The following is a 27,968-nucleotide window of genomic DNA, read 5'->3' as shown; positions in this document are numbered from 1 at the left end:
TATGTATATCAAGTGCTTTTTAAATTAAAGCAACATATTCATGTTTTACTTGCCTTCTGCATCTCTAGCATCTATCACTCTTTCTTTTTTATTTCATGGCTTACCAAGCCCTACTTAAGAGTCCTACTATATTGTGAGCTTGAGCTCTGCACACAGCAGGCACTCAACGTGTGTGTGTGTGTGTGCGTGTGCGTGTGTAAAAGCTTAAATACAGCAAGCTGAGTCATTGATACAGAGAGGGAAGATGATGGCCAAGGATTTCTCTTCCCCTACACAGGTTTTCTAACAAGTTTAAGATGATGGATGGGAATGGAAGGGATCTAGAGAACTAGACGATGAAGGTCGAGGGGAGAGCTTCCAGAGAAAGACAAAGCCACCCACATCTTTTGTATCTTTCCATTTAATTCATTACAGTGATAAGATGGATCACAGTAGTTAATGCTGTACATAATAGTTATTATTATTATTTTTAAAAGGTCTGGCTTCAAAATCATGAATAATCTGACAGTTTAAATACTTAAATTTTTTTCTAATGATTTCTTTATATAAAATTTCTAGTAATGAGTTCTAGACTTGTGGATGGATATAAACTGATCTAGCTGCATTTTTCTGTATGTGCAATATGAAAAGAACTTGTAGAAAAAACATTCCCACGTTTTAGCTGGATGGTTAGAAAAATGGCAACTGCAAATGACTCTCTTAGTGAAGATACTCTGACCTCTCTGCAGAGGTACCATTATCTATGTTTTCTATATTAAAAGCACAGCATTTTAACAAACTCTTTTGAGGATGAAAACCTATAGGAATAAACGTACTGATGCTCAATGCAGACAGAGGGAATGCAATGTTGAGGACCTGCAGGACACCGTTAGAGTTCATTGTGTTGAAGACCTCTTGAGATCCTAGTAGACAAGTCTTGCAAGTGCTTCTTTACCTAAAGATGGAAAATGTTTTTTACTAGTTGGGCAGGCAATTATGAAGTCAATGGAGTAAGATCAGTGCTAGATATCCTGATAAAAACCAAAATGAAAACATATAAACGTTAGCACTGATCTTGATTTTCAGTCACCCATTTGTCCTGAATTTGCTGTCAATATCACAAAAGCAACTCCACAGGAACTAGAAAACATCGACTGAGTAATAAAAAAAAAAATCAGGAAACAAGTGAGACTGAAAAGGTAAAGCAGAGACTGATGATGTGGTAGGGGAGTAGTCCTAGAGTTAGAAACCTGGAATTCAAGTCCTTGAACTTAGTAGCTGTATGACTGGGGCAGGGAGGGATGGCAAGTGACTTTTCTGAGCCCTACTTTTCTCCTCCATAAAATGGGAAGTAATACCCTCCTTCCTCCTAAGGTCATTATGAGGATGAGCCTTTGCAAATTCCTACATGTTATGGAAATGTGAGGTACAACATTGGATCAGGCCATTTTGCTATTTAAAAAGCCAGAGAATGGAATGAAAATGACAGTGCTTTCCTTACAACTGTGCTGTGTGAGTGAAGTATTCTTACTTTCATTTTACAAAAGGAACAAAGCCTCCAGCCTTGGGACGGGATGTGACCTGCCCTGGGCTTTGGACTCGAGGCCCCTGCTCTTTCCCCAGGCTCTAAGAAGGATTGGAAATAGTTCAGAGACAGTGTCTCTCCTTGTAAATGTAGGGTTTCTTCCATTTAAAAAAAATTCTTATTAAAATATGTAGATTGCTTGTAATGTAGAGATACTATGATGAATATTATTGGAATTTTCAGTTTCCATGCAGACACGTGGAAAAAAGGTTACTTGACTAAGCTGAAGTGTTTGGTTACCTTACTCCTCCCTTTGTATTCCTCTACTAACATTTGTGAAGTTTCATCTTCACAACAGAATTGCTAAACTCAAGGGATAAATAACAGTAACCTTCAGTCTTGTTATTAATAGCACTAAATCTCTTCACAGAATAATACTTTGTAGTAACTACTATTAAATTACAGGCATGTCCTACTATAATCCTTCAAGGGCCTATGATTTAATCAATGTGTACTACTTCTATTAAAGCAACTTGCATTTCCTCTAAACTGTCTTGGTGAATTTCTGTGGCCAAAAACGTCATCACCTGGTGGTCGATGGTGCAAGTCTCCCCTCTTGGCTAAAGTGGTCCTTCAATGACAGACCTATCATCCACTAATGATCATCTGTACTCACAGCCTTTATATCTCAGTGGGAAGGTCCGAGGTTACTTCCATGCCACCATGAGGCACTAGAGGGCTGTGGGGGTGGGGGACACAGACATGCTCTATGCAGGAAAGAGCCACTGCCTGATGCAAGAATGATGTGGGGATACTCTTCTGGTGGCCGCCTGAATCTGAACTTTCCAAGCTGTACTTAGGGAAAGCTGTACTTCCCTAAGTCCTGCCTATTACTATTATACCCATCTCTTTTAAGATCTAGCTCAAAATGTCAAAGACTTCAGTGTCACCTTGTCCATGAAGCCTTCTTTGATCCCCTCAGTTAGAAGTGATCTGTCCTTTATCCACTCTACTAGCATTTCGTATGCCTCTAATTCATTTTTAACCTTTTCAATTAAAAATCAGTTTTTCTCTCCTTCCCACCTCCACCAATGGGAGGTGGGAGGTGGGAAGGAGAGGCCCTTGCAACAAATACACAGTCAAGTAAAATAAATCCCTACACTGGTTGTGTCCAAAAACTCTATCTGATTGTGCCCTGAGTCCACTGCCTCTCTGTTGGCTGGCTTCATCATCAGTCCTCTGGAATCATGACTGGTCATTGCCCTGATCAGAATTCTGAAGGTTTTCAACAAAGTCATTTGTTTTACAGTGCCGTCACTATTGTGGAAATTTTTCTCCTTGTTTTGCTCGCTTCACTCTGTCAATTCATACAAGTTTTCCTAGGTTTCACTGAAACTGTCTCTTGTCATTTTTATGGCAAAACAACCTTCTGTCACATGCAGATACTGTATCTCTTCAGTCACTCCCCAGCCGATGGGTACTGTCTTAGTTACCAGTTCTTTGCTGCTACAAAAAATCAGCCACTCTAAATATTTTTGTACATATGGTTTACTATCTTCTTTCTCTGATCTCTCTCAGAGGTAGCTGGTGGCACAGTGGATAGAGCATTGGACTCTCAATCAGAGTTCAAATCTACTAACAGGGTATCACTGTGCCTACTTCTCCATAGCCCCTTCAATGTTTGTCCATCTGATGGGTATGAGGTAGAACCTCAGAATTTCTTTAAAGTGCATTTCTTTAATTACCAGTGATTTGGAACATTTCTTCATTTGCCTATTGATTGCTTAGTTTTCTCAAAGCGTGATCCAGGGACCCCCTCCTAAGACTCTGAATGCTAATATTCTCACATCGAGCTTTAGATGGACTCCCCACGTAGCCACACAGGAGAGTGATCCAGTTTTCTGTCTTTAGTGGATCAGGCCACCTCTCAGGTATAGGACTACCAAAGTGGGTGGCCAGATCTGCAAATCTCATTTTGGTCTTGTTTTGCCTTGGATTAGTCTACCAAGGGTGGGTTCCCCACCCCTGGCGACTCTAAACACTAGCTGTGTGACCTGGGTAAGTCAGTTAACCTTTTTTGCCTTGGCTTCCTCACCTGTAAAATGGGGATTATAACAGCACCAACCTTGAAGGGTTATTAAGAGGACTGGATATTTGTAACAAGTGCTTAATGCTGTGTCTGGTACATAGTAGGCACCATATAAATGCTTATTCCCGACCTTCCTCTAGTTTGGGATATAGGGCTACTAGTGCTATCCATGGATTAAAGGGTATATGCATAGTATAGTAACTTTGGGGCCATAGTTCCAAATTGCTTTAAAGAACAGTCATGTAAAATCATAGCTCCACTAACAGGGTATCACTGTGCCTACTTCTCCATAGCCCCTTCAGTGTTGTCCATCTGATGGGTATGAGGTAGAGCCTCAGAATTTCTTTAAAGTGCATTTCTTTAATTACCAATGATTTGGAACATTTCTTCATTTGCCTATTGATTGCTTAGTTTTCTCAAAGCGTGATCCAGGGACCCCCCCAAGACTCTTTCAGGGGGTGCACAAAGACAAAATTACTTTCATAATAATACTAGGATGTTTTAATTTCTAATACAGAAAACATTGGGGGGGGGGTGTCCTCATAATTCTTAAAAGCGTAAGGGCTCCTGAGACCAGGAAGTTTGAGAACTACTGGCTTAGATCATTCCTATAACAATAATAATGTGGGAAATGCTGGACTAATTATTTCTAAAGTTCCTTTGAGCTTTAATGTTCTGATTCTGTAATCATCAAATTAATCCACTTTAACCCCAAATAACCTACATTACATGCTACTGTTCCCATAGGTAGAATTTGCCTCCTGAATGCTAATATTCTCACATCGAGCTTTAGATGGACTCCCCATGTAGCCACACAGGAGAGTGATCCAGTTTTCTGTCTTTAGTGGATCTGGCCACCCCTCAGGTATAAGACTACCAAAGTGGGTGGCCAGATCTGCAAATCTCATTTTGGTCTTGTTTTGCCTTGGATTAGTCTACCAAGGGTGGGTTCCCCACCCCTGGCGACTCTAAACATTTTCAGTAACAACAAAAGCTTTTCAGTGTAGGCTCCCATATATGACTGCAGCAATTACCTGAGCACGATGGTGTCCCACAGTTCTTGTGTTAAGCATTAGTTACTCCCCATGGAGAATACTGGGGAGAAGGCCCATGTGCCTGGATGTCTAGGTCTTCTCTTGAAAATGCGGCCTTGGCTTCTTTTAAAGGTGAAGTTTCGGTTTCCATTTAAACCAGATCTACCTATAGTAATTAAATTCTAGGGAAATGGGAACTTACTAGATTCACTCAGTTAACTCCAATACTGGAAACAAACGAGGGGTCGGGGAAGAAATTAAAATGTTCAAGTAGCTCTAAAGTCAGATATGATCAGAATCTTTGTGTGAAGGTTCAAGCCCCAATGATCAATTTATGGCCGCCACCGAAATGTAAGTGCTCATACTGACTCATTTATTCTCATTCAGCAAACATTAGGTGCCTACTATGCGAACCTCACTGTACTGGGAAAGATCAAGTTCAGCTACTGCCCTCAGGTAACCTTCTAGTCTAGCAGAGGGATAAAACACAAACATACATGATTATACTTAGCTTAGCGGTTTCTATTTATTCCTCTGGCTAGATTTTTTTAACAGAATGAAAAAATAAAAAAGCACCACTGCACAATATACCACTTTGATATGTTAACAGCCTTACTGAATGCTAAGATATTAGGAGATGGACAAATGATTGTATTAGCAACAGGAGTGTCAGGTCAGGCACAATCCTAGGAATCCAAATAAAAAGCTTTCACGCTTCATTTATAAGTAACAAAGTGCCAGCCCTGCCTAGTGTCTCCATTTGTGACTCATGCCAAATGCTGATGGTAGGGAGGAGACCTCGACCAGACGCATGGCTTCTGTACTTGGAAGCTGTATGACTGGGGCTAAGTCACTTACTTCCCTTTTTTAAAACTCCTGTTTCTTCTTCAATAGGAGAAACAACATGACTGCGCTTGGGGATCATTCTTACACAATCTAACACATGACCTGTTGTGCTAAAGGGCCTAGTACATGGACTCGGAGTCCGACATGTGCTGCACGTACACTGGCAGCAAGGTGCTAAATTTTCAACCACAGAAAATCACCAACACCATTTACTAAGGCATGGGCTATGATCTGCACTGGGGGAGGGCATACCCACAGGGATAAAATCAGGAATCCCTGAAGTGTTAAGGAACAAACACTAGGTGATCTCCGATGTCCCTTCCAATTCCAGCTGTAATGATCTCATTAAGTGATTAAAAACCTACAGCAAGCAGACACATGAGCAACACAAACCTTGTAGCCCAATTCTTTAGTCTTCTCTTCTAACATGGCATATTTCTCTTTATTCCTGCTCAGGTGCTCTTTATCGCCAGTTCCCTCAATGTGCTTTAGTTTTTGATGAGAAATTTCCAATTGTTTCTGATAATGATGATGCTTTTCAATCTTGGCTTCAAAGTGTTTAAGCTCCTCCTACAACACACAGTTGATAAGAATAAATAACTTCACTCTCTCTATCATGTTCTTGTTGCTAACTTGAGTCCCTGAAAAATGTTCACAATAAACTTTAAAAAATTTTCCTAAGTAACTACATGCAATGGCTTTGGATGTAAGACTTGGATTCTTCAGGGTGAAACCAAACTACTGTTTATGCCTACTGTAGCAGAGGGAAGGTCTTATGTCTTTGAATACTCAAGACCTTGTATCCCACAAAACTGTTACTCTTTATAGAAAAGATGACAGTGGCAGCTTCTCAAATGGCCAAAGAACCTGCCATACTATTTGTGTGACCTGAACAAGCCATTAATCTCTCTGGGCCTCAGTGTCCTCATCTGTAAAATGAGAGAGAATTACACTAGATGAACTTTCAGCTCTAAATTCACATTTTAAAAATAAAGTGATTAAAACTAATCCATTCGCTGTTTTAAACGCAGAGAAGTTCTCACCTGACTTTGCTTGGAGCCCATGAGCACCAAATGCCTAGGCACAGGGAAGGTACTCATTTACACATGTTCAATACCTGTGATTTCACTTTTGTGGGAATTCCCTCTGCCAATGAAGACTACAAGTCTAATCTTTTTCTGATATGGTAAACCCTTGGTTAACCATCACCAGGCAAACAGAGTAAACTCAAAGAAGCAGCACTGGGGAAAATCGGGGAAAGTGAAGGTGGAAATCAGAGTGAGCCACGCTGTAGAGAGGAACCTCAAAGACAAAGTTATAAGAGGTGCCGCTGAGTCACTGACCACAAGTTTTAAAAGACTCAGAGGATGCTGAGAACAGAATGGCTTTCTTGTCCCAGAGACAAGAAGGGTAGAAGAGATAAGGCAGCCTGAGAAAGAGAGAGGTGGCTTTGTTTTCTGATCGTGCTGGTCAACTAAGGTATTATTGTTAGGAATTTAAATCCATTGAGTTTTTTTATCTTAGTAAATTTATCTTCTTAAATCATCAGGTTACCTAATGTTCTTAATTGATATTTTTATTCGGTAGGGACCATGTGTTGGCATGAAAGAATTTATCATGGTAAAGAGGAAAGACCCTGCAATGGGGGTGGGGAAAAACTGGGTGCACATTCCCGCCTGGCCACTAATGAGCTTGTTCAACCTTGAGCAAATCATCTTCCCTCTGTGTGCCTCAGTTCTCTCATTTGTAAAAGGGGAGGGTTGGACTAGAGGGTCCTGAAGGCCTTTTCCCTGACATTCCATGAATCTAGGAAAACAAAAAGGGGCCCCCAGATGTTCCTTCCTCTCCTTTGTCAGATAGAAATGAAGGGAGACAAATGGGTTTTAACTCATGCTTGCTCATATCTTCTTACAGCACAGAATGAAAACAAGCAGGTGAGAAGAATCTGGGATACTTTTGAAAAAAAAAAAGGTAACTTATAATTTTGGAAAGATAAATTATTTTTTAAAAACCCAGGTCAGACCACATCTAGAATACTGTGTCCAGTTTTTGGTGCCTCATTTTAGGCTCAATATGAGGAACTTTCTAATACTTATAGCTGTCCCAGGCTGGAATGGGCAGTCTAAGAAGTAGCAAGTTTTTCCTGTGACTGGAGGTATTCAAGTAGCAACCTGGATGGAAATCTTGTTGGGTGGGGCTTGGACTGGACAGCTGAACTCTGAGAATGGATGATTCCATGGAAGAATTATTTTGGGCCATTCTTACCCGGAATGAATCCAGTTCCTTCTGAGTAAAGTTTGCTGTTTTAGCCATGTCCCACAAATCGATTACTCTTGGTTCTTCAAACTCTAAAAGAAAATAAAAAGGGTAAAAACTATGGCAGGTGCTAACACCTGACTAACATTTTCAAATAAAGACATTTCAGCGTATGATCCAGAATACCTGAACTGACCCTTAAACCATCAAATATCCCTTTGATTTAAATCAGTGATTCTTCTTTCTCCATTGATTTTAATACACGGTTTTTATAAGAAAGCAAGTAGGAACGCATCATTGAAGAGTGCTTCCCCATAACAAACCCATGAAGCAAGGAGTGCAACGATCATTCTTCCCCAGTAACAGAGGCGGTGACTGAGACTTAAATCACTTCCCCTTTAGGGGGTCTGAGTTTTCCCATCTGTAAAATGAGAGGGCTGGGCTAGCCAGTCCCAAAGGCCCCTCCCAGCTCTAACACGTTATGGCTCTAAATCTCACAGGTGGTTTAAATGAATCTCCAAATCTCCATCCAGTATTCATCAAGTGATGCTTATGTGCAACATGCTCTGCTAAACAGTGGCCAAGCTCAGCCCTCCAGAACCTGGCCATCCCAAAGCAGGGCGGTGATCAGTGAGCAGACTCGGCTAAGTGGATGGAAAGCGCTCGGGCCAGGGGGACAGCTTCAGGGAGGAGGCTGCAATGTCGAGCAGGAGCGCACTAGGTACAAAGATGTGAGTGAGGGCATTCTAGGCATGGGAGCAAGAGAAGGCAGGCGCTAGTCCAGTTTGGCCTGAATGCAGAGTGGGTGAAGAGAACAGTATGGAGTAAGGCTGGAAATGGAGACTGGAGACATCCCGTGGAGGGCCTTAAATGCCAAGCAAAGGCATTTGTATTTTATCCTAAATGAGCACAGGAGTGACACGGTCACATATGTGGATCAGAACTACAGTTCTGGCAGTTCTGCACCAGAGAATCTGGGGGAAGGGAGATCACTGGGGCCACTCTTACTCTCATGTAAGACAGAGGCAACTGTCAAAGGACAGAGTGAAAAGAGGAGGGCCAAACTCAGAACCCATGCGGACACTCACAGTTAGGAAGTAAGAGGAGAACCTGGAGAGAGCAATATCACAGAAATGAAAGGAATAGGATATTTTAGGCAAAGGGATATAGAAAACAATGTTAATTGTCAAGAAGGGTGAGAAACGGCCATTAGAGCTGGTATTCTGGAGATCCATGGTGAGGACACTTTTGGTAGAGTCAGAAGATAAAAGGAGTCGGGGAGTGAATGGGTCCTGAGAACGCAGAGGCACCAAGGTTATGCTTCTCGTTTAAAAACTGAAGAAAAAAATGTATATCTGCACAATTTCTTTTCCTTTTCATCCTCTTTTCCACGGATGTTTTTTAAGAACTAACCTGCTTACCCTGCTATCTGTTGTTTCTTGTAGCTTACAATCATTATCTGCTAAATGCTGCAACTTAAATGACATCCAGTAACTGAGGTATCAGAAAATATTTCAGTTGTTCCATAAGAATAATATTCAGAGAAGACGCTCATTCATCCTGCTACTATCTCATCAACTTATTGTCACCTCAAACCTTAAAATGACTCAGATTTAAATATTAGAAAATAATAATTCGAGATGCAGCCAAGATGGCAGCACAGAGGATGCACTTAGCCAAGTTCACCGAATATTCCCCTCCAAACAACTTCAAAATAACACCACAAATCAATTCTGGAGTGGCAGAGACAAAAGATCAGCGTGAGACATTTTTCAGCCCAAGACAACAACCAAGAACAGTCTGTGACCCTAGGGTAAGGGCTGGTCCAGAGCACATATGGCTACAAAACCAGCAGTGGGCCTTGGTGGAGGTGACAGAGGCAGCAGAAGCTTTGGGAACTCTCAGCTAGGAGAAATCATAAGGGACTTATTAAACTTTTCACATTCCTATATGGGAAGATGATACATATAAATTCTAAGAACATTATCATTAGTATGGCAGTTAGAAGAAGTCTACACAGACAGAGGGCAGGGGTGTGAGTTGACTGTGATGGGAAAATCTCAAAAAAAAAAAATCAAGGGATGAACCTAGGAGAAGGTGGAAGGGAGAGGAGGAATGGGAAAATCATCTCACATTAAAGAGGCATGCAAGGAAGATCTTTTAAAGGGGAGGTGAAAATAGGGGTTTCAAATGGGAAACACTTGAACCTCACTCTCATCTGAACTGGTTCAAAGACAGAAGAATATATACGCACTAAGTTTGGTATAGAAATCTATCTTACTAAATGGGAAATAGGAGGGGAAGGGGATAGGGAAGGTAGATTAAGGGAGGCAGTGGTCAGAAGCAAAATAGACTTCTGAGGAGGGACAGGGTAAAAAGAGAGAAGGATAAACAGAAGAAAACAGGATGGAGGGAAATAGTAAGCAAACTGTGAATGCGATGAACTCACCCATAAAACAGAAGTGGATAGCAGAATGGATTAGAAACCAGAAACAGAAAGACACAGTTAAAATAAAGTGCTGGAGGAGAATCTATTATGTTTTAGTTGAAGTAAAATGGGCAGGGGTAACAATCATGATCTCTAACAAAGCCAAAGCAAAAAGACATCTAATTAAAGAAATAATCAGGGAGACTACATTTTGCTAAAAGGTACCATAGACAATGAAATAATATAAACACGTATGCACCAAACGGCATAGCATCCAAATTTTTGAAGGAAAAGTTACATGAGTCACAGGAGGAAATACATAGTATAACTATAATTGTGGAGGACTCCAACTTTCCTCTCTCAGAACTAGATAAATCTAACCATGAAATAAATAAGAAGTTAAGGGGTAAACAGAATCTTAGAAAAGTTAGATGACAGACCTCCAGAGAAACCTGAATGAGAAGACCAAAAAATATACCTTTTTCTCAGCTGTATGTGGCACCTTCACAAAAGCTTGACCATTGTATTAGGACACAAAAACCTCAAAACCAAATGCAGAGAAGCAGAAATATTAAATGTACCCTTTTTGGACAATAATGAAATAAAATGACATTCAATAAGGTGCCATGGAACCACAGATTAAAAATTAATTGGAAACTAAATAATCTAATCCTAAAGAATAAGAGGGTCAAATAAAAAATAACAGAAATAATCAATCTGATTAAAGAGAATGACAATAATGAGACAACATATTAAAATTTGTGGGATGCAGCCAAAGCAGTACTTAGAGGAAAATCTGTATCTCTAATTATGTCCATCAATAAAAGGGAGAAAGAGCAGATCAATTAGGCATGCATCTAAAAAAAATCGGAAAAGAATAAATTAAAATCCCCAATTAAATAACAAAATGGAAATCCTGAAAACCAAAGGAGAAATTAATAAAATTGAAAGTAAAAAAAACAATAAACTAATAAAACTAGGAGCTAGTTTTATGGAGGAAAAGACCCAGTAAAACAGATTAAACCACTGGTTAATTTGATTAAAACAAAGAAGAAAACCAAATTACCAGTATCAAAAATCAAAAGGGTGAATGTACTACCAATGAAGACGAAATTAAATCAATCATCAGGAGCTATTCTGCCCGATTTTGGAGCCAGTAAAACTGAGATATCTAAGTGAAAAGTATTAGTATTTACAAACTATAAGCTGCCCAAATTAACAGAAGAACCAGTATAAATAATCCTATCTTAGAAAAAGAAATTGAATAAGTCCTAAAAGAGCTCCCTAAGAAAAAAAGTCCCTAGGACCAGATGGATTCACAAGTCAATTCTACCAAACATTTAAGAAACAGTTAATTCTAATACTATGTGAATTATTAGAAAAAACAGGTAAGGAAGGAACCCTACGAAATTCTTTTTGACACAAATATGGTTTTGATACCTAAACCAATGAGAGAAAGAAAACTATAGGCCAATTTCCCTAATGAATACTGATGCAAAAATTTTAAATAAAATACTAGCAAGGAGATGACAGCAATTATACCAGGAATGCAGGGCTGGTTCAAAAGGAAGAAAACTATGAGCATAATTGACCATATACAAAACAAAAACAAAAATCACACGATTATATCAACAGATGTAGAAAAAGCTTTTGACAAAATGTAACGCCCATTCCTATGAAAAACACTAGAAAGCTCAGGACTAAATGGAGCTTTTCTTAAAATGCTATGTAGTATCTATCTGAAACAAGAGCAAGCATTATCTTTAATGGAGACACACAAAAGCCTTCCCAATGAGCTCAGCAAAAACATCTATTATCACCACTGTTATTCAATATTTTGTTAAAAATGCTAACTATAGCAATAAAAAACCTACTATGATATGTATATATATGAGATATACGTATCATAAACTAAGATGTAAAATATTCTTTTAGGAATAAGAATAGGCAATGAGGAAACAAAACTACCTCTCTTTGCAGATGATCTGACGGTATACTTTTTGTTGTGTTGCTCAGTTATGTCTGACTCTTCGTGACCCTATTTGGAGTTTCCTTGGCAAAAATACTAGATGGTAAAACCATCTCCTTCTCCAGCTCATTCTATAGATATGGAAAATGAGACAAACAGTTACACTTATAGGTTAAGTGACTTGCCCAGGGTCACACAGCTAGGAAGTGTCTGAGGCCAGATTTGAACTCGGGAAGATAAGTCTTCCTGACCTCAGGCCAGGCACTCTATCCACTGTGCCATGTAGCTGCCCAAAGGTATACTCAGAGAACCCTAGAGAATCAACTGAAAAAACAGCTGAAGCAATTAACAATTTTAGCAAGGTTGCAGATTACAAAATAAATGACATTAATCACTAGCATTTCTACATACTACTAGCAAAACTCAGCAGTAAGAGATAGAAAGAAAAATTCCATTCAAAATAACTGTAGAGAATATAAAATACAGGGAATGTATGAACACAATTTACAAAATAACTTTTTACACAAATAAAGACAGATCTAAGCAACTGGAGAAATATTCATTGCTTTTAGGTAGGTCAGGCCAATATAATAAAAATGACAATTCTACCTAAACTAATTTACTTATTCAGTGCCATACCAATCAGACTACCAAACAATTATTTTATAGAGCTAGAAAAAATAACAAAATTCACTGGAGAGAACAAAAGGTCGAGGATGTCAGGAGAATCAATGAAAAAAATGTGAAGGAAGACAGCCTATCAGTACTAGATTTCAAGCTATATTACAAAATGGTAATCATCCAAAACAATCTTGTACTAAGAAACAGAGTAGTGGATCAGTGGAATATATTAGGAACATAATACACAGTAGTAACTGACCGTAGTAATCCAGCATTTGATAAACCCAAAGATCCAAGCTTTTGGGGCAAAAATCCACCACACGACAAAAACAGGGCCTCTAATGCACCAGCTGTGAATGATCCAACCACTCTGGAGAGCAATTTGGAACTATGCCCAAAGGTCTATAAAACTGTGTATACCCTTTGACCTAGCAATACCACTTCCAGGTCTGTACCCCAAAGAGATCAAAGGGAAGAGGACCTATATGTATAGAGATGTTTAGAGCAGCTTTTTTTTCCCCCCACAGTGGCAAACAACTGGTAATTGAGGGAATGTATATAGTAACAGCAGCACTGTAACCAGGATCACCCATGAAAGACTCGGCTACTCTGTGATGGCGGCTGCTATGTCATATCTGTAGTTGTACCTCTAGCACTCAGCATATAGTGCAGCATTTAATACATTGTTATTGACTAACTGAATGATATTAAAGTGAAGAAGGGTAGGACCCACACTGGCTGAGAGAACCACCACAGTGATAAAATCAAAGACCCTTGACTCATTTCCTTAGTGTCTTATCAGGTATTTGATGTTAATTTTCTATCTAATCTTTAGCATAGTCCTATTTGGTATACTATTAAGGAAACTAAAGGTACAAGAAGTTGACTTGTGGAAGATCACAAAGCTAGTAAATGGCAGAGGCAGAATTCAACCTCAGGTCTCCTAAGTTGTGCTTTCTACTGCACTACACAAAATGCATTCAACCTAAGGCAAAAGTTTTCTTGATCCACAAAGAAAATCTTGTTGCATCAACAATTAATCATTCAAAATTCATCAGGCACCTTCCATAAGCCCACTACTGAACCTGGCACTCTGAGATAAACATAATAAAAGGCATGATCCTTGCTCTGGAGCAGATTAAGATCTAGGCAGAGGGACACAGAGGATATCAAGAAATGGCTCTAAGGTCACTGCAAGACAATTTATTATGAATCTCAGTGATGTGGGAGTCTGAGAAAGCCAAGAGGATGAGAAGGTTATATATAAAATGGAGGAAGAGGAGAGAAGGTACTCTACGGGGGTGTGTGGGGCAACCAACAGAGAACAGGAAGAGGGAAGGAAGGAAATACTCCTGCAGCAAGGGCACAAGGCCACATTAGCTGGAACAGAGAGATCTTGGGAGACGAGACTAGACACACGACAGAGGCCATCAATACCAGGAGGAGAAGAGTGGACTTGTTCCAATACTGGAGAAATGGCCATCAGCTCTAAGTCTCTTGAACCGTGGCCCCTCGCCTGGTGCCCAGCAAACAGCAGGCACCACACAGCGTGTTAGCCGTTGATGATGAAGATGATGACAGTCAAGACTAACCGTACCGCCCATTTTAACCCTGTCTGACTCCACACTTTTACAGACCACCGCAGTCAGTTTCTGAGCTGACATCAACAACGGAAGCTCACCGCTGTCTGCGTTGTAGCCTTGATGACTGACTTTCCGCAGGCGGTCAAACCCTTGGCTGATGCTGCGCAGTTTGTCTCTCAGGTCCGTGTGCTTGCTGTGCAGCACGTCCTCTTTGACGGGGCCCCCCTCCAATGGGCTGATGACATTTTTGTGGCTCTCTGTTGAAAAAACAGTAAGAGAACAAGTGACTTGGCCAGTTCACAAAGCACCTTCCTCACAAGGGCTTTGTGAAGAAAACAGTCGGAGGACCCTGGAAGGAGCCTGAGCTCAGACGGATGTCGAGCCTCTAACAGCCTTTAGCGTCAGAGACAGGAATCAAACTCTGGTGTTCCGGTCTTGAGCTCAATGCTTTACCTGCGATACCACACCAGAAAACAAAACAAAAATGAAACAGAATCTTCTCCCAGACCTCCATTCACTTTACAGAGTGTTTAAAACTGATTTCCCATTCCGCTGTCCGATTCCCCATATGTAATGGGACTTCATACTTACTCTGTAGCTATCCTTTTCTTAACGGCTGAAATTAATATCCTTCATGCAAGAAAGATGGTTTTATTTCTCCTTCAACAGTCTGCAGATAATCTTGTTTTGTTTCATACTCTCCATCTAATGGCTTATGGAGGATAGCCACCTTAAAATAAACTAACAGCAGGAAAACTACACTTTTACAACAACAAACGTCTGCTAACTTTGTACAACTTGATGGTTAACTTTTATTTCAAGGCTGCCCCCAAATTCCTGCTTCATCCCTGCTCATCGAGCTAACCTTCTGTCACTTTGCCAGTGTCTACAATCTGCTCCCCTTGGCAGTTTGTGAGAATGAAAAGACACAGATCTGTCACTTTGGATAGGTCATGAGTCCAATAATAGTCTGGTAACATATAAAATCATGTTAGTCAAAATATCTGAAAAAGCCAGCGATTTTCCACTTTTGTGAAGGAGAGACATGACCTGTTAAGATTACTAACTCTAAAATGTCAAAGAAAATATCTAATCTGATATGCAGTAGAAAGAAAAGTAGACTAGGAGTCAGAAGACCTGGATTCCATTACTAGTTATACTGCTTCAGTTCGACAACACTAAACACTTACTATGTGTGAGGCACTGTATTCAGCATACTACAAGCTGGAAATGACAACAATCCCTGTCCTGAAGGATTTGCAATCTATGAGGGGAATTAGGGCATGTGCACAAAAAAATTACAACATAAAGTAGAATGTGACATAGACAAAGGAAACAAAGAAACACAAAACAATCTGAGAAGGAAGCTGCACTTCTGTGCATGAGGTGGGAGGGTGAACGAAGATTCCATGGAGGAGATCACACCTGTGGAGGGTCTCCAAGGAAGGAAAGGAGTACACTGGAAGCCTTAGGGAGCACAGGAGTTGGCATAAAGAAGTTTTAGGAGATAAGCCTTTGGCTGCAATGTCCGGTGTAAGAAAGGGAGCACGGTGAAGTGAAGCTAGGTTAAATCCAGGGTGCGTAGGCCATCCCACAGGCAATAGGGAAACACCAAAGGCTTTTGGATGGAAGAGTTGTCATGGTCAGACCATACATTAAGAGGATGAATTGGGCAACTAGGTGAAGAGAGGATTAGAGAGGCTGAGATGCTAGAGGCAGGAAGACTGGCTGGGGGGCTATTACAATATTCCAGGCCAGAGGTAATGAAGACCTAGACGGAGGAAGTGGCCTTGTGAATGGAGAGAAGGGGAAGGACAATAATTTAAAGTATTTGTAAAAAATAAAGTATTTATAAAATACTTCAAAGTTTGCAAAGCACTTTACATACATTATCTCATTTAATTCTTAAAACAACCCTGTGCAATGTTATTATCATCTTAATTTTACAGATGAGGAAACTGAGGCACAGAGACATTAAGTAACTTGCCCAGGGTGACACTTCTAAGTGTCACAGGCAGCATTCAAATCCAGGTTTCTTGACTCCAAGTCCATTTCCCTTTCTGCTATACCATATTACCCTCAGTGTTTATGGGAGAGAGAGGATGGAAGAACAACCAATGGGAATACCCAGGAGGATGGGCTGGTCAACAGGGTGAGGTGATAAAGAAAGGCCTAGGACAATGAGAACTGAGATCAGGTCTGGTGGCGATAGGGAGAGATTTCTACGAGCTGGGAGACCAAATGCTGAGGAAGTAAAAACACCAGGTGCAGCACCTTTCCTTGAGGTTTAGAAGTTAAGAGGAAGAGAGACATTGGCTCTAAGCTCCATTCAATTAGAACAGGACTTCGAAGGCTGGGCAGAAATCCAACAGGTCAAGAGAAAGGAGATGCCAGGTACAGGGAAAAGCATGAACAAGACATCAGAGAGGGGCTGCTTGGATGGGGCGCAGAGAGTACATGGGAGCTCATAGCAGACTGCAAATCTGCTTAGTGCCCTGAATGCCAGGCAAAGAGCTTTGATCCTAGTCAGTCGGCAGGGGGAGCCATTAAAGAGTTTGCAGATTTTGTCTCATCTAAACATCTTGTCCCTCCTATCCCTGTGTACACACAGTAGCTGCTTAATGAGTATATGAGGAATGGTGGCTGTGGGTGAATGAACTTTTTTTTTTAAAGGAAAAAGGGGAGATATGAGTATGTTTCTAAGCAGACAGAAAGGAGCAAGGAGGAAGACTGAAGATGAGGAATGTCTAAAGGAGCGAGGCCCCAGAGGAATGGGATTAAGGGTCACCACAGAAGGGGCCAGCCTTGGCAAGCAAGATGGTTATTTTATCCTCGAGGCCAGCAGAACTGAGAGGCAGAGAGGTACATAAAGCAGTGCTGTGATATGGAGGACAGGAAGTCAGGTGAATCCACAGGAGGAAGTCAGGTGAATCCACAGAAGGAAGGTAGAACCTGAGCCTTAAAAAAGTGAAATGATTTGCACAGGCTGAGAGCCACTGTGCCAGTATAGTAGCCTTCTCTCCTCCATTCTCTCACCCCCTTCTCCATCTTTCATGTGGGTACCAGACTGATCTCCCTGCTCAAAGCTCTGTTCATGTCTTCTTCCCCAACATCTTCCCTACCGCCAGGACCCTCGACAGGATGGCACCACCCTACCTTTCCAAACTTATACTAATGCTTCCCACGTACTACTCTCTATATGCCAGCCAAGCCTCCTCCTTTTCCCAATATCTGCAATGTCTTCCTCTTTCTTCACCTGCTGAATTCCAATCCATCATTTAAATACTCCCCTCTCCAAGAAGTCTTCCTGATCCTTCCCCAAGCTCCACATGCCTCATGCACATGGACCATTTTGTTTTGTACCTAATGGACTTCATCATGTATTACAGTTAAATTTTTATAGGTCAAAATCTCATCAGGCCATAAACTCCCTTAATTGACTGCAAACTTGAGTTTAGCACTTAAGTTCCCCATAGTATGGTGTCAGATGACCTTTGTATTTACCTTTCTCCTCTCCATGCTCTCTACATTTCAAGAAAACTGGTCTACTTGCTGTTCCCTCAACCTCAGCCTTCCACGGTGCCCCTCTGTGCCTGGTACGCGTCCTCTCTTCACCTCATACCTCATGTGGTCTTTACCTTAGCTCAGCTTGGGTGCCACCTCCTGATCCCCCTAGTTGTTAGAAGCCACTTCTTTCAACTATTCTGTCCTATCATAGCTATATGCTCAGGTTTGTCTCCCTCAATAAACTGGGAGCTGCCTGAGGGCAGGGCCAGTTTTTGCCTGACTTTGTACCCTCAGCATTTACCATAAGGCCTGGCAGGTAGAAAGCACTTTAAAAAATGCTTGTTGACTGACTGGCCCACAAATGAATGAATGACTGAGGACAAAGACCATGTTTTATCTAAAATGTGGCTCTCTTCTGGTTCCTTCCCTATATACTGTAGGTATTTAAATCAACATTTACTGAAATTTATGATATCCTGGACTCAAGTACATAGAATAATTTTTAAAAAAACACATAGAAACTACCCATCAAAATATGTCCATGGTGGAAACCCCACATAATTATTCATACCATACTTTGTATCTATAGCCAGTAAAAGCTCAGGAATTGAGATGTCAGATTTATAGTATTGCTTAGGAATTTAGCAGAACACTGTTTGGAAAACAAAGATGTGTTTTGTTTATGAATATTTCAACATTATCAGGCGTACCTTCTGTTCTGCTCACAGTCTCTAAAAGGACATTATATTCATGGACTTTTTCTTTATGATGCTTAAATTCCCGCCACAGTTTATCCAGCTCCTCACTGGAAAATTTCCCAGAGGTTTTAGCCTAACAAGAAAAAAAAAAAAGAGAAAAACTCAAATTACAAGGTTACATTCTGTTCACATCAATCATAACAGTTCACATTTATATAGTGCTTTTCTCAGAATTATCTAGTCCTAGGATTTAGAGACAAAAGGAACAATAAAGATCACCTAATTCTAATTAACATAACTTATTGTTAGTGATTTAAAGCATTCTTTCATGTGGCTAGTAGTCTGTATTTCTTCTTGTGAAAACTGTTTGTTTCTATCTTTCGATCGCTAATTTATTGGCGACGGTTCTAAGTATTACATATTTGTGTCAGTTCCCTAGGTATCTTTATCTTCCATATCAGACCTTTATTAGATATATTTGCTGTGAAGATTTTCCATTAATCCACTGTTCTTCCTTCTAGGGGCATTGATTTTGTTCATGCAAAAGCCTTTTCATTTTATGTAACCATGCTTTACTTTATGCCCTGAGCATCTTCTTGCTGTATTTGCTATCTTTTCCAAATATTTCTCTTCAAAAAGTTAACTATTCCTGAGCTTGTTTAAAAAGTAAAAGGAAAGTTGCAAATTGTATACAGTAAACTTCCTGAATTCACAGTATGTACCCACTAGATCACATTTCAAAGATTTAGTGTGGAAAGTAGAAAAGACACTGTATTTGCAAGCACAGGATGTGGGTTCAAATCCTGTCTCTGCTAATTACTAAGCCATGTGACCTTAGGGAAGTGACTTGACCTTTCTGGGCCTCAGTTTCCTCATCTGTAAAACAAGATGTTGCCTAGATGACCTCCCACAGGCAGCGTACTCCTAATTCTTCAACTGAGAGACTTCACTGTGTCAGCATCCTAACCACACATGCCCTGGCTGACCTCGAGGCTTGCTTCCTGGAAACAAAACCCTTGACCTTTATGAAAATGTTGGGAATTGTGTCATAAATCATAAAAATGATGTGTGCCCCCAAATAGAAAGTTTATACTAGCAATTCCAATGACTAAGGATGTAAGTCAGGCCCCCTATCATAACTGTATTCTTATGGTTGTGTGATAATATGAAAGCACCTCCACACATGATTAATCTTGAGAAGAGGAGTCCACAGAGACATGTAAGACAGACGCAGCTCTCCCCCTAACCGGGAAGGGTAAAATGCTCTCTGCCACACCCTCCCCAGGTAGAGAGGGAGCAGAATACTCACCAGCAAATAAATTAATAACCCACTCACTATTCTCATTTAAGAAACATTGAGTTTTCTGTGTTTTTTAAAAATATGCTTTTAGATAGAGGATGGGCTCCTCAATATTACTGTGGGACAACAAGAGAGAAACAAAGTCATGTAAATCTATTATTGTAAACTACAGGTTTTTCCCACACAATAAATCACCTTCCTTAATCTGATGTCCATCACAGTATTCAGAGTTGGAAAGACCCTTAGCAATGACTGTGTCCCGCCCTGCTCATTTTGAACAAGAGGAGAGTGAGGCTCAAAGTGGGCCATGAGTCACTCTGGGTCATACAGCTAACAATGAGTGGAGCCAGGACTCGAACTGAGGTCCCTTCAGCCAGACCTGGTGCTTATTTTCACTGTTTCTCATCCCTTCAATGAGCATCTAAGTACTCACAAACTGTGCAGAATCAGCACTAGTTGGCTACAAAGACAAAAACAATTTCTGCCCTCTAAGGAGCACACATTCTTCCAGATGTAAATAATGTGTGTGCGCATGTACATGTATACACACACGCACACGCACACGCACACACACACACACACACACACACACACACACACACACACACATGATCACGAAGGCTTGTTTTGTGGAAGGGATGGCCCCTGAAACAATCCTCCAGGGATGAAGAGCTCCCTGCAGCCTCTGTGCAGGGAGGACAGATTGAAGAGGGGAGAGCCTGCCAGAAGGGAGATGGAGGAGGACACCACTGTGGCAGTCCAGAGGAGAAGGGACAGAGGCAAGAGCTCTGCCTCCCATGCCAGTGCCTCGTGGCCCATCTGGCCTAACCACCTCATTTTACAGATGAGGAAACTGAGGCCAAGGAGGTTCAGTGACACAGAGCAGGCACTTCACAAATGCTTGGTGATTATGTAACAGCACAAATACACACGTTTAATCAAACAAAACGAAACTTTACCTTATTCCACAATTTTTCTAGTCTTGGATCATCCAGCACGTCATTTTCTGTGCCATCGCTGACGTAATTGGTATTTATCAGCTGAGCATCCTTCTTCCCATCTAGTCCATACTTGGCCAAAATGACTAACGAGAAAGAAGACAGTTTTTATTAATTAAATAACACTTTATATCCACATGCATTTTTCTTTTGAATCTTAAAGAGATTTAAAACTAGCTCAATTCATTCCTAGCAGTCCTGTGGCTTGGCAAACAGTGACAATATCAGCAGGTCCCGTTGCTGTGGTTTACAAAGCATTTTGCTTCTAACAACACTGAGATGTGAGGAGTGGAACAATCATCATCCCAACTGACAGAGGGGAAACTGAGGCTCTGAGAGGGACAGTGACTTGCTCAGGGGCAGACAATGGCATGTCTTATAAACACAAACAAAAGTCTGACAGACTGATGCTCCATCGCTTGCTTAGCCATGGGCACAATATAACCATGGGTAAACAGGAAATCTCGTCTATCTCACAGAGACAGCTGTGCCATACTGGAAAACACTAGATCTGGAGTCAGAGGGGCTGGGCCCAGGCGTCGCCTCTGCTACATACTAGCCACGTATCCCTGACCACTCGCTCTGGCTCTGTGAGCTTGAGTTTCCTCATCTATAAAGTAGGGGTCGCTGGCTCTAGAGACAGGTGATATTAATAACACTAGCTAACATTTATATGGGGCTTTAAGGATTACAAGATGTTCTACATCTACTCTCTTGTGGGATTCGATCCTCATAACTGTGGGACGTAGGTGCTATTATCACCTTTGTTTTACAGATAATGAAATTTAAGTCTGAGAGAGGTTCAATGACTTTGCCAGGGTAATCCAGGTAATAAGAGTCTGAGACTAGAATCAGACTCAGGTTTTCCTGACTCTAGGCCCAGCATTCTGTCCACTGAACCACCTGCTGTCTAACAAGGTTATCTACTCTAACCCCTTCATTCCACAGCTAAAGAAACTGAGTCCCAGAGAGGTGGACAGGTTTGCTCTGTCCAGCACACCACCTCCTTGGGGCTCCTCCAGCGCCAGACTCTTCACATATATTTTCCTGTGTCCCAATCAAAACGGACTCCTTGCTTTTCACTGTAAGTACCACTCTGTCTCTGGCCCTGGTGTTTCCGTACAGGCTGCCCTCCCTGTCTGCAATGAAGGCTCTTCCCCTGTCTCAGCCTTGGCCTCCTTTCAGGCTCAGAGAGAGCATTATCTCCCACCCTACTGGACCAGATCTAGCCGGTCCAGATTCCCCCAGTCATGCGGGTCCTGCCCCCATCAAACCAGGTGATCTCTTTCATAGCTACTCTGTACTGAGAGACAGGGTGAAGAGTCATGGAGAATAAGAAAACAGGCTCTGAAGGCAGGATGCTGAGGCCCACGTAACAGCCGCGTGACCCCAGGCAGTCTGAGCTCTGAGAACGCATCGGCATGTTCTGAAGTGATAGAGGAAACACCCTCCCCTGGGACTTCTATGCTGACATACCAAGTCTGGATCCAAAACAATTGTGTGTGTACTCCCCCTCTTCGTAAGCTTCTTGAGGGCAGGTCTTACTTCCCTTTGTGTTCTGAGCACCCAGTAGGACCTTAATGCCTTCTGTCATTACTCCCAGATCTCTTTCGACTCACATAGGCTAAGTCTAATCCTTTTTCCCACAAGAAGACTTGCCAAGTCACCCACTAAGCGTCTGTTAAGTGCCTCCCGTATTCTGAGTACTGTGTTAGGTTCTGGGGGAGATACAGAAGATAAAGAGTTCACAGAGGAAGCGGCATTTAAGTGTGGGCAGGAAATGATACCTGTTTCTACCTTGCTTGTTTCCAAAATGGATTTATATACCTATAAAATTATAAAGGTCAAAAAAATTAAAAGATGAGATGAACAGTTTCACTTGGCACCTGGAAGAGTTGATTACTGCAGGTGGGAACTGACTACAGCTGAGCTTCCTGAGGGCTCAGGGAAGCACGTCGAGTTAGTCAGTTCTCATTTGCCTCACAAAAGGAAGCTCCTAGCCATTGAGGCGGATGAGCTTTCACAGGACATGCTGAACTCCAGGAGACATGCATTACACAGACCTTTACGTTAGCCACATCCCTGCCTACTTCAATCCATCTCTTCCTTCAAGGCCCACCTTGGGTGCAGTGCCTACGTTCCCAGTTCTCAGCTAGAAGTGACTCCTCCTTCCCCAACCTGCATCCTTCTCTGCTTGTCACATTCCAGCCTGAATCCTCACTCTGCCTCATCTCTCCCAGAAGATGGGAGAGTTCCTGAGGACAGGGGCTTCACAGGCCTAACACAAAAGCACCACACGAGTAGCAGGTGCACAATCAAAGCTGCTTCAATTGAACTGAACACAAGATGTTGGTTAACACAATGAATGGTTTTGCAAAAGACACAGAAACATTTGTCAGACAAGCATTTTAAAATGTTGAACCTCTCCCTAAAAGCTGAGGGCACCGCCTCAAAGCTTAACGCCGCGACAACAGTGAAGAATTCAGCGAGGATGTGGTATGTTCAGATGATCCAATTTAACAGAGAACACAGAGGAATGAATGCACAACTAATGTGTCCATTAGGCTACTCCCCAAATCCCAGTATCCCAGTGAGCTTTTGACAAGGGCTGGATTGTAGCCAATTAATGGCCGAATTAGCTGAGGAGTGCCCAAAGAGTTGGCATTGTGTTGCTGATTAAAGAGGAGTCCACGTGCTTCAGCTGCCAGCCATGTGGGAGGGTGGACTGACATCCTATGGTGAACATTTAGGACCCTGACTCGTACCCTTGCACAGATGATGGCTGGGGTGGGTACTGGACTGCATGTGAATAAGAAATACTTCTGTATAAAAGAACCCAAGTTTCACAAATTTATTGTACCTACTGTTATTTCTGCATTAAACTAAGCAGTATTTAAAAAATCCGATGAAGGTAGAAGGCATAGGCGAGGACACGCCTAAGAATAAATGGGAATTTGTCCACAACAAGTGCATTACATGGCTAGCCACTGGTGCTCTTCAGTAGGCAGGTGCCCAGTAAATGTTCTGAGTCAAAATGAATTGACTTGACTGGCCCCTGAGGGAAAGCAAGGGTAGAGAGGTCTGGGGGAAGGCTGTACTATGGAAAGAACAGCAGGTGCTAGTGATCACAGGAGTTTAAAGGAATCAAAAAGTGGAAAGAGAAAAGGAGCAAATACCAGCAGAAGGTTGAAAAGAAAGTGGTGTGTGTAGGTTGTCTTGCTCTTGTAAAATGGCCTCAAATATCTTAATTTCTTAAGATTAAAAGTTAAGCAGAAACCTGGTGATAGTTTTCCATACTAGTGCTGCTACTACTCCCTTTATAAAGACATTGATAGGTTTCTTCTCTCACAAAAAACTTTTCTTCTAATCACTTTGATACCAACTTATTGATGTAAACCATGTGATCTTGGCCTTGTTAATTCAGTCTTCTGACTTCCCAGACATTTCAATGTTATCCTGACCAATAACTATGGTTTCCACACTTCCCTTTAAACTTGTCAGTTCATTCTCTAGCCCTAAATGGCTTCAGTAATTTCATTTTCTCCACACCTACTTAAGCCATATAACACAGATGAAGAAAGTTACGAGTAGAGTTGACCTGGACTATGAGAAATTCTTGCTACCTCACCTCAGTAGCATTTGGCAATCCTTTTATTTACTGCTTGTTGATTCCCTGAAACACATGCTGCTGTAACTGCTATTATAAATGACCACTCTTCCAGAGATCTCGATTCTGCCCTCCTTCATACACATCCATACACATGACTTTGCCTTTTACTTCACTGGACAGACTGAAATTAGCAAGTAAGAGCTTTCCTTTTCTCCATGTTAGAAGGACAACAGGAGCTGGTCACTTTCAAATAATTCAAGGGCTGTCACGAGGAAAAAAAGTTTACATTTGTTCTCTTTGGCCCTGGAGGACAGAAGCAGAGCCAAAGGGTAACCTCCTTGTAAGGGAGATGGATTTCAGCTTAGTATAAGGAAAAACTCCCTAGCAATCTAGACTGTCCAAAAACGGGATATAATTCCTTGGGAGAGGATTCTGATGGTATGAAAATATTTTACGTGCATCCTTTTTCTTCCTTCTTTCTTGAGTCAGAAGAGGAGTCCTTCGTATCTCAATCCTGTTCACTCCTATATCCTCTCAGACTTGAGAGGCAATATGTTGTACTGGAAAGAGCACTTGCTTTTCAGTCACAGGGCCTGGATTCAGATCTTGGCTCTGGAATTCACTTGTAACACTGAGCAAGTCCCTAAACTTCTCAGTGCCTCATTCCTCTTCTATAAAATCTGGGGATTAGATTAAGACCTCCAAGGTTCCTTCTAGTTCTAAATATATGTTCCTATGACTAATCAACCCCTCACCAGCATCTTTAGTTTCTGTCTCCCTTAATCTATTAAAGTATCCTTATATTAGCTCCCTTGCTTCAGCTCTAACCAGGTGTGTTCCCATTTACCTTCATCTGCTTTGGTTCCTGTCCTTCTAAGTAACACAGAAAAGCTCCAGGATGGAGGCAGAGAGATGCCTATAGATTGATGTCTTTTTTGTTCCTGCTGCTCAGAATCTTTGTCTGAGTCTTTCTGCCTCAGGTTCCTTTCCCAACATGCTACAGAAGCTAAGGTAACAGCTAGTCTTAAAGGAAGCCCAGGGAGTTAAAGGGCATGGCAGATAGCCAGGGCAAAGGTCCTGAGATGGGGAGGAAAGAAGAGCACAGCAATGCGGTCACTGGAGCCAGATTGTAACCTGAAAGGAGGACACTGGAAAAGCTGGAAGGAGCCAGGATGTAAATGTCAGTAAGTGCCAAGTGGAGGACTTCATACCTGATCCTGAAAGTAACAGGGAGCCCCTGACACTTACTGAGGAGGGAGCCTGACACTGTCAGGCATGCATTTTAGAAAAATTACTTTGGCAGCTAAGTGGAGGACACACTGGAATGGATTGAAAACTGAAGACAGCTGGACAGAAGGTTACTGCAATAGCCTAGGTAACAGGTGAGAGGGGATCAGGAGATATCATAGGAGACACTGTGAAGGCAGAGATGACATGATTTGGCAAGAGGCTGGAGACGTGGGGTGTGGGAGAAGTTGAGGATTGTACTGAGGTTGCCAGCCTGAGTATGGAAAGCAGGGAAGACCAGAAGCTTTAGGGGAAAGATGAGTTCTGTTTCGGAAAATATCTGCTACGAACATCTGGAGGATGTCACCATCCATACAGCTTATTTGTTGCTAATACCCTATAACAAAGATTCCAAGAATCAATGTGGCAACAAGCATCTATTAAGCACCAACTATATGCCAGGCACTCTACTAGGGATACCAAAAATAGACTGGGCCCTATGGGTATTATTATTCCCATTTTTTAGAGAAGAGAAAGTTGAGGCTCAGAGATGTGATATTCATACCAGTCATAAGAGTTAAAGTATATTTGGGATCCAGGTTCCTTCTGACTTCATAGCTAGCACTCTTTCTACTACAATGCATCAGAAAGCAATAAACACTTACTGTCCTTACTTTCTTTTGCTTCAGTAAATCAGAAAAGGTTTGAATGATACCTTCCAACCAACATGGTTTCTTTTTCCCCTAAAGTATCCTCTTGCAAGGTAAGTCTCAGGTTACAATATTATCTAATACATTTGGGAGACTTTTAATACTACAGCATCAAAGGACTTAAAATTGTAGGGGAGCTCAGAGACGGCCTGGTCTTTGCTCCTCCTTTCCATAGCCTTTCTATGGATGTAGAAGCTGAGGCGTGGCCAGTGCCACACCACCACAGCCAGTAAGTGGCAAACCTAGGGTTCAATGCCAGGGCTTCCAACACCAATAATGTCCACAATATGACGCTGTCTTGAATCACTCTCAATAGCCTCCTCATCTCTTGTTCCTTCTCTAGACTGACCCCAGAGAAAGCTTGGACCTGAAGTCCTCACTGACAGCCAGGTGTGAGTGGTGGCTAAGCCCTCGGCCAAGCTCCCGCCTCCCTTTGTGTAGCGCTACACCAGGACGTGCAGATTTCCTGATGGGTAAAGGAGAAGCTGACCAGCTATTTCCTGCCCCTTTGATGGGTCCACTGGAAACATCCTGCTTTGGTTATAATCAGAGTGAACGGGTTTCAGTTTTGTTCATTTATTCTGTCGGTTGCCCTGTTGTTGCTTCTACGCGGCTGCTTTGTGGGCCTCCTTTATTGAGTCATTAAGCATGGTGGAAAACATGTTCGATAAAACTGAATCTATTTCAAAACTACAGACAATAGGGAGTGTGACAGACAATACACGTAATTAGGCATTTAATCAAAGTGAAATTGAGATTTTAATACCAGTAGGCAAATATAGCTTTAGAGCCATTAGGTAGCCATTACCAAAGCCATTAGCTAGGCTGGATAGCATTTGTGGCTAAAAATGGAGTGTTAGAAGGCTCTACCTTGTATCCTCTAGAATAGATCTGACAGGAGAGGCATCCAAGGAGCACTGTTCACAACCACCACCTTACATGACTCCATTATATATGTTTTCTAAGTTCCACCCAAACTGGACTGTCACTGGAACACACTCTTACAGAACAGGAGAATGAGAAGACATGTACACAAATACTTATGATCTAGATGGAGGATTAAGGAGGCAAAGGGGAGGGCAAGACAGTGTTCTATGACAAATGTGAATAATGAGTGAAGTTTCCTTTGGGAGGCACAGGTGGTCTGGAAAGTTTTCATTTGGTCTTGGCCCTAACCCAGCCCTTGCTCTGTACATCTCTAATGTACTTATTATGTATTATTGTGTATTTTGCTTATCTATCTGTTATGCTCCACCAGACTGTCAGCCTTACAGAGCTCAACACATAGCAGACTCTTAACAGACGTTTGCTGAATTGAATTTGCTGAACTGTATCAAAATAAACTCCTTTGAGAAGCCACAACTTCTTAGAAGGCCAGTGTATAGAACCCTGTAAAGTACCAGGATACTGTTAATGAAGGAGATGAATACAGAACAAACTTGTTTCCTATTCAAAGAAAATGTCATTTTTAACGTCTATACTTGGGAAATTAACCTAAAGAAAATGTCATTTTTAATGTATATACTTGGGAAATTAACCTGAGACCTTTTGATGATGGTATTTTCAATCTTTTAAATGAAAGTTAAGG

The 27,968-nt window shown here is 41.5% G+C and overlaps 1 protein-coding gene across 1 annotated transcript in view; it reads right to left on the bottom strand.

The window, feature by feature from the left end:
* Positions 1-382: 382 nt before the first annotated feature.
* LRPAP1 (LDL receptor related protein associated protein 1) overlaps positions 383-27,968 on the bottom strand; it is a 46,650-nt gene continuing 19,064 nt past the window's right edge. Inside the window, exons 3-8 of the mRNA XM_020992149.1 lie at positions 20,795-20,919; positions 18,548-18,668; positions 14,429-14,587; positions 7,739-7,821; positions 5,867-6,043; positions 383-934 (exon numbers count right to left, since the gene is read on the bottom strand). Coding sequence (XP_020847808.1) covers positions 869-934; positions 5,867-6,043; positions 7,739-7,821; positions 14,429-14,587; positions 18,548-18,668; positions 20,795-20,919 — 731 coding nt within the window. The 3' untranslated portion in view covers positions 383-868. The remainder of the gene's footprint in view (positions 935-5,866; positions 6,044-7,738; positions 7,822-14,428; positions 14,588-18,547; positions 18,669-20,794; positions 20,920-27,968) is intronic.

The sequence above is a fragment of the Phascolarctos cinereus genome, unplaced genomic scaffold (genome assembly GCF_003287225.1).
Source record: "Phascolarctos cinereus isolate Bilbo 61053 unplaced genomic scaffold, phaCin_HiC Scaffold_9;HRSCAF=440, whole genome shotgun sequence".
Taxonomy (NCBI): domain Eukaryota; kingdom Metazoa; phylum Chordata; class Mammalia; order Diprotodontia; family Phascolarctidae; genus Phascolarctos; species Phascolarctos cinereus.
The sequence above is the reverse complement of the archived record's forward strand: the minus strand, read 5'-3'. Positions and strand labels throughout refer to the sequence as shown.